Below are 12,446 nucleotides of genomic sequence, written 5' to 3' on the forward strand. Positions count from 1 at the left end.
GACAGGACCTCTGGAAATGGTCACACAAGACAATATCCTCAGATGTCTATTCAAATCTCATGGATCCAGAAGCTAAAAACCAGGATGGATTATTCACTGCAGCCTGCCAGCCTTTATTCCCCTCCTCATATTTTCTTACATAATCAGAATCATAAATGAAATCGGCTCTGCAGATAACTAAACCTTTAGATTCACACCAAACATTGACCTAAACTTGTATGTTTAAGACACAATCTAGGTGTCAAGAGGAGTTGGACAGAGCCCGCCTTCAAAGGACATAAACTTTAGTGGGGTCGTAAAACGGAAATGCCCTGGAATTATAACATACCTGCAAATGTCTCTAAAAACTCTGTACCACCATACAAATCTCAGCACTGACTATGTGACTCAATTTCAAAGATACAACCTTTTGCATGATGTCAAATACACGCTGGGGTGGTGTTTTTCCATCCACCTGGGCTTTATTTCCTATCTCCACTTGATTCTGGCACCAGCATGAAGACGCCAGGACGTTCAGGACCTTCAGCATGAAGGTTCAGGAGAAACCCAGGAGTGGTTTCTGGCCCTCCTCTTTCCCTCCCATTCCACAGTCATTCCCGTGCTCTCAGTCCAACACAGCCACAAACCTGCAGGGCGCTCTCTTACCTGTGATGGCTGCATACCGCTGCTAGTCCCTGCCTTCATCCCTCCCAAGGGAGCAGCTGCACACATAGACAAGTTGTGCGGGGCTCCCTGCCTCCCCTTTAGCCCATTCTCCACCCGGAGTTTCCTCTACTACGGAACTCAGACCATACCCCTCAAAGCCCCCAGGGGGATTCCCGCTGCGCTGAGAAATGTCCTCCCCAAGGCCTCTGAGCTGCCTCCTTCTTCCCTGCCACACTGCTGGTCTCATAGGGCCAGGACTCCTGGCCCTCTCTGTTCCTCCCCAGCTTTTACAGAGCTCACCATCACATAAGCCAGAAGGTGCACACACAGTGCCTTCCCTGACCACCCATCCCCACCAGGTCTCTAATCCCTTGCCTTCCCTATTTTCTCTCCATCTCTTACCACCACTGGCTAAAAGTTATTTGTGCTTCTTCCTATTCCTGTCTGTCGCCCATACTGAAATGTAAGCTCTGGGAGGGCAGACCCCTTGTGTGTCTGTTCCTCTGCATTCACAGCGCCCAGAGTAGTGTGAGCCACGCAGCAGGCCTTCAATAAGTATTTGTGGGAAGAACACACATAAACATCGGTCAATACCTACAAAGACCAAATTGTAAAGATGACCAAAATCTAACTTAAATGCACCCTTGTGTCGTTCCAGTCTTGTAACTGAATCACGAAAAATTTTTCCCAGACCCACAGATGTAGCTGCAATATGCGAGACAGAAATTCTATTGAAATATTACAAAAGATTTTAACGAGGAGTAATTTGGAGGGTGGGAGATTAAGAAAAACATTCTAGGAATTTTCTTGATTAGTTTGGTAACTGATGGTTTAAATGCCTCCAGACTAGGATACACTCAGTCCTTCCCATTTGTTTTGTTCAATTAACACTGAGGGTCAAGGAAAAAAACTCTCCGTGACACAGACACCTTAAGTTGTCAGGTCTTGTCCTACTATTCAGTTTGTTTCTGGATTCTCTCTACCCTCGCTAATCCTGCATTTGTTCTTAAAAGCACAGATTTACTTATAATAAAGAACAAGAGTTTCCCAACATCAAAGCCTCAGGTAGACAAGAAATTGACCAGAAGGGAATCTCCTGAAGAGTAATTTATCCTGGAAAAGATTAAGTGTAAGTGTAACAAATAAATTGGGAATCTGTATGGAAAAACACAAATTGGCACAGACGGGGTAAAGACAGCTGTCCAGGCAACCTCGATCATACGAAGCCGTCTACTGGAAGGAGCACAGGTGTGGTATCTCATACCCGCAAACCTCAGTCTGTAGATTCTCCCTAATCTGCCCACACTACCCTAACTAAGACAATGACTTACTCAACTGACTATGACTCCAAATGGAGCTTGTCTGAATGGGCTACCAAGAAGAACGGATGTTAAAGAAGAAAGCTTTGCCACTTCCCAGTGGTCACATGAATAAAATGTCTTTTCTTCTCTGCTTCTGAGTGTTCTTACAAAATTTCTATAGCAACAGTCACAACCCCACTAAAAACATAGGATGCTCTAGTGTGCCTTAAAAAAGGTAAATATTAACATTGAAAATGTTGTGAAGTATAAGCAAGTTTTTTTTTTTTTTTTTATGTTCTTTTTTCCTTCATGGAGATCTCTTCCCGTAAGTCTCGTTCCTCGTCAGAAAATTTGCTGGGACTAGGAGCTCATGGACCAAGCATGGAAGCCAGTCAGTTGATCTACATATATGAATGGAATGGACAGGCTGGGCTCCTCGGGGAACTGGAGAACACAGGTCTTTAGGGAAGGTCCTTGCCAACCTCTAGCAAAGAAGTTGGCAGACTGACGCCCAATCCCTACGCTGAGGCTGTGATGCCGCTGTGTGGGAGCCTTGCCCTTGACCCGACCCATGCTAGGGGAGACCAACTGCAGACTGCAAGCTTTAAAACAGGCCTTATGGATGTCAATCTTCTAGTAAAGATTAGGTGACTGGTCCTGAATCTTCAAAATCAAGGTCAAGTTTTCCTCAGGTTTCACCATGTATATGATAAATCTGACTTTCAGAAAGAGCCTATTCTCCACACTTGTGTCTGAGTACAGTTAAAAGGAAATTGTTTTTTCCTTTTGGGTAACTAGTAAAAAAACAGTTCAAGATAAGCAATAATCACAACATGTACATGCATGCATACAAATATTCAGTAACTGTGGCCATTCTGTTCATGGAAGGAAGTGTCTGTGATCATGTTTCCTTCTAGAAAGCTTATGTATAAAAGCCAAAGTCATTAATGCCTGGAATTACCTGTTACTCAAACAAAAGTGTTCAAAGTGTGATACAGCCATAAGAAAACATAAGATACAACTTCCAGGGATAAAAATGTTCTCTAGTCTTCAAATTTTGTACCGGAGAGGACCCTCATCGACCCTAATATCAAATGCTGGATGTCACATAGATGTGTAAACAACCACTACAAGCTAAAACAAACAAACAAACAAACAGTATTTAGGGGCTAGATGAACCCACACCTCCAAATCATTCATTACTCCAGATGTAAACAGCTAACATTTTTTGGCATAAATAATCACCAACATTAGTTGCACTGAAAAGAAAATTAGGGAGAGACCATAATTGCATGTATTTGAATCATTGCTTTTATAACTCATATGTTATCTAAATAAATATTCGTAGAACATAAGACATCCTTTTTTCAGTATTTTCCCTTCATTACTAAACCTGCCAGGAACATATTACCCCATTTCATAGACAAGGAGAGCAAACTCATGCTGGTAAATCTGTCCAAAGCCTCATAGCTAACAAATAGAAGCTATACTGCAAGCCCACATGCTCTTTCCAGTAAATACTATAAATTATTTGCAACAACCGGGACAAATGGAACAATAATACGCTTTAAGTCATACTTTAAAAAACCTGCCATAGATGTGAAATAATAAAGCAAACTAACATTTTTAGATCTTAACAATTGTCAATGTGTGAGTATATCCATTATCTCAATTGGTCCTCAAAAAAAAAAAAAAGAAAGAAAAAAACACTGCAATGTGCAGCAAAGATATTAATACTCCCATTTTAAAAATGAGGAAATTGAGATTCTAAACATTTAAATGGCTTTTCAACACTAGTCTATTGCAGAGATGGGACCAAGGCCAGTGTTTCAACTCTTTTCACAGCGCCTTGAAAAAAAAGCAGTTTTCAGGTTCAGTGAAAAGAAGTTACAAGAAAAGCAAATTATAAACCATGTAAGCTGGCAGCAGACATTTGAAAAGCAAAAACTGTGATTATTCAGATTAGGGTCATGATGGATAGTGATTTTCAAGCTACCATTACATTAATTTTCTGACAGCATGCCCTAATTTAGAATACATTGTATTACAGAACCTTAAAAATGTCTGCCATTTAAATGTTTAAGAAAACCAAATCAAGCAGAACATATAATGTTTCTGGCAAATATAATTTAGACAGAGTAAGTAAAAGTAGAAAATTGCTGTTGTTTTTTTATATACAGAAACTAAGAAAAAACTTGCCCTTAATCAAGTTTTATATTGAATTAACATCAGGTCTGTTGCATACCTCACTAAAAAGCTAATTTACTTTTAATTAAATCTATTTTTCAAATTTCATATATAAAATGGAATCTTGAAGTCAAGCAAAGCTCCCCAACTACTCCCCTTTGCCTGCAGATAACAGATCGAGCCTTATTATATACATCAAATTAGAGAAATAATGAGGCACCATGTGTGCACTAGAGTAAACCAAGATTAAATGACACACATTTCAATGAAAACAGTTTTACCCACAAATAAAAACTAAAAACACAGTGGATACTGAATGCACCAATGAAAACAGTTTTACCCACAAATAAAAACTAAAAACACAGTGGATACTGAATGCACCGTATCTGAACTTAAGGGATGCAAACTCTTGATCATACTGATAGTTTTATTCAAATAATAACCTCCTTTAAGCAACCCGAAATCAATAACTAGTTCTACATTAATATTTTAATAACGTTTCTTTAAACAGACCCAATTTGGCAAGGGGGAGCAGTCGTCTGGCTACTGTTGAAATAATTCCATCTTCTGGGAGTTGCAGACAGAAACTATTGTCTGTTGTAATATACAAATAATCCACCTCATTTCCCTCTGGACAATGAAAATGTTCTCTGCACAGTCCCAGCTGTAGCTAAGAAGGCACAGGGGCCGCTACCATTGTTTACCAAGTGACAGTTCACCCAGCAGCTGATGGGCTCTGTTTGTCCTGGTCTACATTATCTTGCCACCTAAGATTATTACAGCCGCTCTTTCGCAGGCTGAATAAAGAATGGGCGTGGAAAGGGGAATGTCAGGAAAGAATAGGAACACTGTCCACTTTAACCCTTCCAAAAGAAAGGGAGAGGAGGAGCTCAACACTTTAGCTGTTCAGAACTGTGTTATTCTTGCCTGTGAGTGTCTCCCTTCTGGGCCATGCCGAGCACCTGGAATCCAAGCAGCCCAATTTAACAAAACCATTTCAGAGCTTGGAACTCAAAAGACTACTTCCGGTAAGAAACAGGCTGGTAAGTCTGGATCAGGGGTGATACACTGCAACCTATAAAATAAAAAATGACCTTACCAATCATCTCCTTTAGGGAATCACTCCTTTCAAAGGATCGGATGTTGCTTGCCCTGGTAGCTAGCAGTGACTTCTGTTTTAACCAGAAATAATTCTTAGGGAATAACAGAGAAAGCAGGGCAAAAATAAGCAACCCTTCCCCCCAGCCCCACCTGCATCCATCCTGCAGGGAACTGGCACTTTTGGAGAACACTATTTGGGCACATGCGGAAGGGACATTGTGAGCCCATCACCAGTAATTCCAAAAGCGTTTTGGGGGGCACCTGGGTGGCTCAGTCGGTTAACGGTCCAACTCTGGCTCAGGTCCTGATCTCACGGTTCCTGGGTTCAAGTCCTGCCTCCGGCTCTGTGCTGACAGCTCAGAGCCTAGAGCCTGTTTCAGATTCTGTGTCTCCCTTTCTCTCTGCCCCTCCCCCGCTCGCAGTCTGTCTGTCTGTCTGTCTCTCTCTCTCTCTCAAAAATAAACTTTTAAAAAATTTAAAAAAAAAGAAAAACATTTTCAAAATAGGTCAATAAATTCAACTGATTAAATTCTCCTGAAAACCCTGTGGAAACAGAGAACATAATTAGTATGTTCACAATGAGCACTAAGGCTGGTCCGATTATCTCAGAGCACTTGGGCAAAACACGGCGGTGGCAGGCAGGTGGGCAGGCAGGAACACACCAGCCGCGTTTTGTGGATGCTCTCAGCACCGAGAAACATGCCTGGGTTCAGTCTGAAAAAGGAGCAAAGGCCTTTGGACAACCGAATTCAACCTCTCACCTGAATTTCTGAAGACTTCCAAATATATCTAAGTTCATCGGGAGTAAAGGGACAAGACTGCTTTCCTGCCTGTGTTTTCACGCAAAAAGCCAGCCACCTGGATTGAGTAGTTGTGCATTTTTCATTTAGTCAACTTGGTGCCCTCTGATGAAGAAGAGATAGCAGGGCCAGGGACGCCCCAAGCAGCTCCACACTGCACAACCGAAGGTATGTACTTCTCTGTTGACATCTATTTAAAAAGATACAGCAGAGTGGCTAAAAACCAAGAGAATTCCACTTGAAGGTCTCCATCAGTAAGACATCCGCCTATGGTTTCGCAGGCCTGATGATTCTGCTTGATTACCCTTTGGTCATGCTAGCTCAGGAAGTGTGACAGTCTTGTGCAGTAATGGTGACAGAACTGACTTGGGAAAGAATGTGGCACTTATCATGGTCACAGTCCTCCAGGATATACCAACGTAAAGTGCCCGGGCCAAGTCTCTTCTTGGTAGGTAACATTTGAATAGAAGAATGCTCTGTCTAATCACAAGAGCTCTGTACCACATTCTCTAAGAAAGCAGATCAAGGATGCACATTGATCTACTGTGAGAAAAAAAGCAACCAAAGCAACCAAAGGTAAGTTTCAATTTAGAAACTTGCCCTGTGCCAAGGCAAGCCTCCTGCCTCTGCCTCCTGAGGTCACTTGTGCTCACAGCCCCATTGTGCACAAGTGGGCACGCTCACTGACCTCTAGAGAAGTCTGCCAGGATTGCTGTGTTTTCTCCCAAATTGAACAATTGTAACTTAGCTTCTGGATAACGAAACACATAACTCACACGTATATTTGTGAGCATACTTCTGGTTTCCCAGCCTCTTTCAGAGCTCCTCTACCTCCTGCCCTCTCCTGCCGACAGGGGAAAGGCTGGGAGATGCACTCAGGCAGAGTAAACGGTTGGCCGTGACACTTTCTCCACAGGAAACAGCAACTGAACATTTCCCACAAATTAAACACTGTCAGTGGGATTTATATGACCATCTGTACACTGGCTAGTGGAGAGGGGTTCATTATGGCCCTTTCGCCTAAAATGAAAAGAGGCCCCCTAGGAAAGCTAAACATTGGGAACATTTCAAGCTAATAAAACAACTCAAAAGCAAGCAGTATACGCTGAGAAAAGCAGGCTTGCTGGGAACAGGGATGCAGCCTGGTGCAGTGAAAACAGCAAAGGCTCCGGGGGCGGGGGAAATAGAAGCTGTACCTCCTAGCTGGATGGCCTTGGGCTGGTCATTTAAGTTTTCCGGGTTCTCAGCATCCTTGTCTGTGAAACTGGGGTTATGACAAATATAACAACAATTATACCCTATGTTGTTGTGAAGAATCACTGAAATATCAAATATACCACATCAGACTCCAGGGTCAGACACCTATTTCATTCACAGAGGCTCTACCCACGTGAAAAGATAAAGCAAATAAACAGTCACCTCAGAATGAACTCTAAAATGACTGTTGCCTACCTGAAGATCAAAGATGCGATGAGAAACATGTTTTACGAAACCCTCAATTTTCTGTCGCTTAGCAGGTCGTGATTTGGATAAACACCATTTAATCAGAAACACTGGGGGTCTGGGATCATGCTGAGAGCTGGAGCTATAACCGAACAAGGTAATCTTTCTGGCCCTTAGGGAGTTTACATTTGCTGAAGGTTTACAAAAGCGGCGATTTCAAAATGGAGTCACATACGCTATCACTGCCCTTTCTCTTCAGCACCTTTGAAAATCGTTCTGTTGTCTATTATGTAAGAGTGGGTGACACAGGCAAATGTACTACTTGAAACATCTTACTCCCAACTCCCAATCTGGTCTCACCTCTCCTCTGCCTCACTGCCACATCTTTGCAGACAAAACAACGGCTGGGCTCTTTTGGGGAGAGCAGCTCCTGATAAGAAGTTTAGGTTCAGAATACTATTCTGTCAGCAGTCTGAACTTCACACTTAACCACCTTAAAAGGGCATGCCCTTGGTCCCACTGGCCAAAGCCTGGGCCTCATCTGGATACATTCAGTGTTTGCTGAGAAAAAGTACAAGTCACATCACCCAGATGAAGGAGGGACATCCACTGGTTTGGGAGATATATGTTATCATCTTAACAGAAACGTGAAAAGATTGGTACCGCTGTAGTTATTCACTAACTTGAGCACTACAGTAAATTAAAACAGTTGCCCCCCGTACTACCCCCCTTATTTTCTCTCAAGTCACTTCAACTGTCTTGAACCCCCTTCCCCCAACACTGTAAGTCCTCTGTTCTGCAGGACCAACCTGACCTCCTCTTGGGAGAAAAGATGGAAGTCAGATCGAGTGCCCCAAAGCTAACAAGACCAAAAGGCCATTGCTAGATAGCAGGCCCTTAGGAAAAATCCTCAGAGGTAGGGGGGCAGAGGTTGGCAATTCCCTCAAAAGTGCTGGAGTGCTGGGGGAAATCAAGCAGTCTCTCCTGACACAAAACACCAGCTTGTGGACGCCTACAAAGGACAGGCAGGCCAAACCTGCCAACTCCTTGTCCCTTGACACAGGCCACCTTCATGGGGTCCCTGAACTTAAGGTGTATCACCGAAACACTGGGAGCATCCCCCTCCGAGAAAATAGAGGGGGTCTCACGTTCTGTAAACGCAGGAAAAGCATCTGGCACATCCGCAGCCTGGCCCACGGCAGGCTCCAGAACCTACACGCACCTGCCCTAGGCTGGGACCAGAGCTCCTTGGCTAGGAGTAGCCAGATCCCACAGGTGAGGGTGTGCATGTTTGGGCCCCACGGAGGGTCGGCTGTGTATCCAAAATGTGATTCTGGCCACCTCTCTCCCGGCACATCAACAGAGGCAAAGACGTCAGCAGGAAGAAGCAAGACTTCAAGAAACAAGAAAAGCTAAGTGGGGTGGGAACCTAAGTGGGGTGGGAACCCGCCCGGACCCACAGGTCTTGCTGCTCCTTCCAGAAGTTTTAGCTTAAGTTTCCAATGCCCAGTGTGTGCGGGGGCGGGAAAGTGAAGGGCAGAAGAGAGAACGGGCTTGTCAGGACCGGGCAGGCAGGGCTCGCGGGTCCCCGCCCGCACCCAGACCTTTCGGGGTGGCCTCCGGGACACCCGCGGCGGAGCCGGCTGCTCACCTTGAGATAGTCGTTCTCCGAGCGCAGCTCCTCGATCTCCCGCAGCAGCTCCTCCTCCACCGCGGCCGCCGGGATCAGTCGGGTCTGCTCGCCAAGACCGGGGTCCTTGGGGATCCCGGGGACCGTTCGCTCGAACGGCGCGCGTCCCCCGGCATCCTCCGCCACAGCAGTTCCCAGGGACCCCGCGGGGACTCCGCCCGGGCTGCTCCGACCCCCGAGGCAGGCGCCGGCGGCGGGAGGCGCGGCAAGGAGCGCGGGGGGCTCGGGGCTGCCGGGAGGCGCCCCCCGAGCCGCGGGGCTCGTCGTAGGGGCTCCTCGCAGCGGTTCCCGGTCGCTGGAGCCCGTGCCAGACTCGGCGTCGCTGCTGGCGGCGGGGAGCAGGCGCTGCTCGTCGGACAGGGGTTCGGAGGGGCAGTCGGAGAGGTCGGAGCTGCTGTCCGTGTGGCTGATGCGCGAGCCTGGAGCCGGGGAGCCGGCCGCGGAGGTCACGGCGAGGATCACGGCGGGGATCGGGGCGGCGGGGACCGGCGGCCCGGCGGCACGGGCGGGGGGCGCCCCGGAGCCGCGTTTGGCTTTGCGGCCCTTGGCAGCGGCGGACAGCGGCTCGGTCCCGGGCGGCGGCGGCGGCCTCCCTGCCCGGGGCAGCAGCTCCCCGGGCGCCGTGCGCGCCACCCTCCTGGGGCCCAGAGCGGCCTTGGCGCCGCCCGCTGCCCTGGCCCCGGCTCCCGGCGGCGGCTTGTCCTTCGCGCCAGGGGCGCCGCCGCTGCGCCGAGAGAGGCGGCCGGGCGCGGCCAGGGTTCCTGGCGAGGGCGGCGCTTTGCCCGCGAGGCTGGGCGAGCGTGGGGCGGCGGGCGCCTGGGCTCGGCCCGAGGAGGGGGCGGCCAGGGCCGGGCTGGACGCCGGGGTCCGGCCGTGCAGATCCTTGAGGAAGGGTCTGGCAGGCGAGGGCGCGCGGTGCAACCGCCTACGCTCGGCCAGCGGGTGGAGGTGATGGTGGCGGTGGTGCTGGCCGGGCGGCAGCGGCTTCGCCTCCGGGGTGCCGCCGCCCGCGAGGCCGTTCAGCGTCTCCATGGCCGGGTCCCGGGCCGCGAGCAGCAGCTCGGGCGGCAAATGCTCCGGGCGGCGGCGGCGGCGTGCAGCCTCCCCGCGCGCCCGCTCATCACTGTCCCCAGCCCCGCCCGGTCTGCGCCCCGCGCTCTCGCGCCTCCGCCGTTCCCCGCGCACCCCTGGCCCCCAGGATCCCAGCGGGGCTGGCGGCCGCCGTCGTCCCGCTCTCCCCTCGCTGAGGTCACTGCCGCTCGAGTTCACCCGGCACAACGGCGCGGCGGCTCCCCGCCGCTCGCATCCCTAGTCGCTGCGCTCCGGGCTCGCGGGTCCGCACACCGGCACTAGTCCGCTGGCGGCGCGCTCCCCGCTCCCGCGTCGGGTTCCCCGCCCACGGCCGCCCAGCTCCCCGCAGCGCCCGCCAGCTCGGGTGGGGAGGAACTGCACGCGCGCTCCCCCGCCTCCCGGCGCCCTGCGCCCAGCCACCGCGTGCGCATGTCCCTCCTCCCGCCAGCCGGCGGCGGGGGTGGGGGCTGGAGGGCAGGGGGGCGGGGCCTGAGCTCCGCGGGCTCGCGCGCCCGACGCGGCCCCCAGCGTTCTTCGCCCTGGGACCCTCCTTGCTTTTTGAGGCTCCGAGGACAGTGCCGAGAGCTGGGGAGGGAAGGAAGTAGCAAGGGTGAAGTGGGGTGGCAGAGAGGCGGACACTGGCCACTTGCGGGAGACTGGATGTCCGGGAGACGTGAGTGGCCCCCTGGGTGGTGTGTGCAGTGGGGTCCCAGCCCCCCCCTGTTGTTGACCAACGGCCCCCACGGGCCCCTCCATCCAACCCTTGCCTCCTAGGTTCTCCTAGTTCCGTCCCCGCTGTCTTCTCACATCTGTGCGCGTAGTCCCCACACTCCTCTAAGGACTGCTGGTACCCTATGCAGCTATCGCGTCAAAGCGGGCACCGTGCTCTACAGTTGGCACCCCCTGTGGCCTCCGGAGCTCGGAGAAGGAGGAGCTGCCATAGAAATAGGAGAAGCAGCTCGCCAAGCTTGGGGTCAGAAAGGGAACTCACATTTATAGTTCCGGCCGCGAGCCAGGCGCTGTTAGACACTCCATAGGCATTGTTTTATTTAATCCTCACAACAAGCCCGAATTGGAATTACTGTCTTCTTTAAGGATGAGGTCACGGGAGCAGGGAGGTGAAGTCGGTGCTTTAGCCAGTCCATGGCCGGGTCGGGATTCACACAAAGTCTGTAGAATTCTCAGTCCTACCACGGGTTGAGTACCGGTTCTGTCCCTTGGGAGTCTAACGTGGGCCACCCACCTTTTCGAGCCTCAGTCCCCTTGCCTGTATAATTAGAAAATACTGCTACATAAGCGTGGTGAGGATTAAATCAGCAGATGTGAGAAACGCTGTGCAAACTGTAAAGTGCTTTTCAAATATCCTTGAGTCCAGTTTTTGTCCCAGGCGTTGGGTGTTGAGTGCTACTCAAAGGAGTAAGGCCCAGCCCCTTGTCTAGACTTGGCTTTGCCAGGAGGCAAAGGAATAGTCAAGAATTACAAGTTGCTGCGGAGAGCATTTGCCCCCCACCCCTTCCCCAACCCTGCCTGGGAAGATTAGAGTTTTCCCACAAGGATGGGCTGTCGTTGGGTGGGTGCCGGGGATTTGCAGAGCAGGGGCTGTAGGTGAGATATCAGTGGAGGGCTGGTGGGACCATATACCCTGTGGATAATATCCTAAAGGCTGGGGCAGCCTTTGGAGGATGGTGAATATGGCTGATCTTATTTGCCTGGAAAGATCCCAGCGGTGGCAGCAGGGAGGAGACGGAGAGCCCGCGAGCGGGAACAGTCAGTGGCTGTGGCAACAAACACAGTAGTGGTAGGGGTAGAGAAACGGGGATAGACTTGGGAGGATACAAGGAAAACTAGGCTCCAAAGTCTATGGTCTTAACCACAAATTACCCTACTTAGCCGCCTCCTTCAAAAAAGGCAGGAGAAAGTGCTTTTTTAAAAAATCACTGTAAGTCAGGAGAGTCATACGCCCAGAAGACAGCCTGTCGGCTTCTCCTTAGATGCCGGCAGTGATGCTGGGCCACGTTCTGTGGCCGAGCTCTGAGGGCACCGAAATGCTGACCTCTCTGCTGCTCTTCATGTTTTTTGAGCCATTTACCTGGCAAGTCCTCTGAATGTGTGACAGCACACACAGAGTATAATCTGTACTGAATCTCCTTTGACGCAATGTCTGCTAAGACCACAGCCGTATTTCACGGAGTATTTGAAGAAAAAAAG

At 49.8% G+C, this 12,446-nt stretch overlaps 1 protein-coding gene across 4 annotated transcripts in view; it reads right to left on the minus strand.

Annotated features, from left to right (window-relative positions):
- The window catches only part of MTCL1 (microtubule crosslinking factor 1), a 128,944-nt gene extending 118,316 nt beyond the window's left edge, over nt 1-10,628 (minus strand). For all 4 annotated transcript variants that reach the window (XM_042961516.1, XM_042961515.1, XM_042961513.1 and 1 more), the window contains exon 1: nt 9,129-10,628. In XM_042961516.1, coding sequence (XP_042817450.1) covers nt 9,129-10,199 — 1,071 coding nt within the window. In that variant the 5' untranslated portion in view covers nt 10,200-10,628. The remainder of the gene's footprint in view (nt 1-9,128) is intronic.
- Nucleotides 10,629-12,446: the final 1,818 nt, after the last annotated feature.

Source organism: Panthera tigris, chromosome D3 (assembly GCF_018350195.1).
Source record: "Panthera tigris isolate Pti1 chromosome D3, P.tigris_Pti1_mat1.1, whole genome shotgun sequence".
NCBI lineage: Eukaryota > Metazoa > Chordata > Mammalia > Carnivora > Felidae > Panthera > Panthera tigris.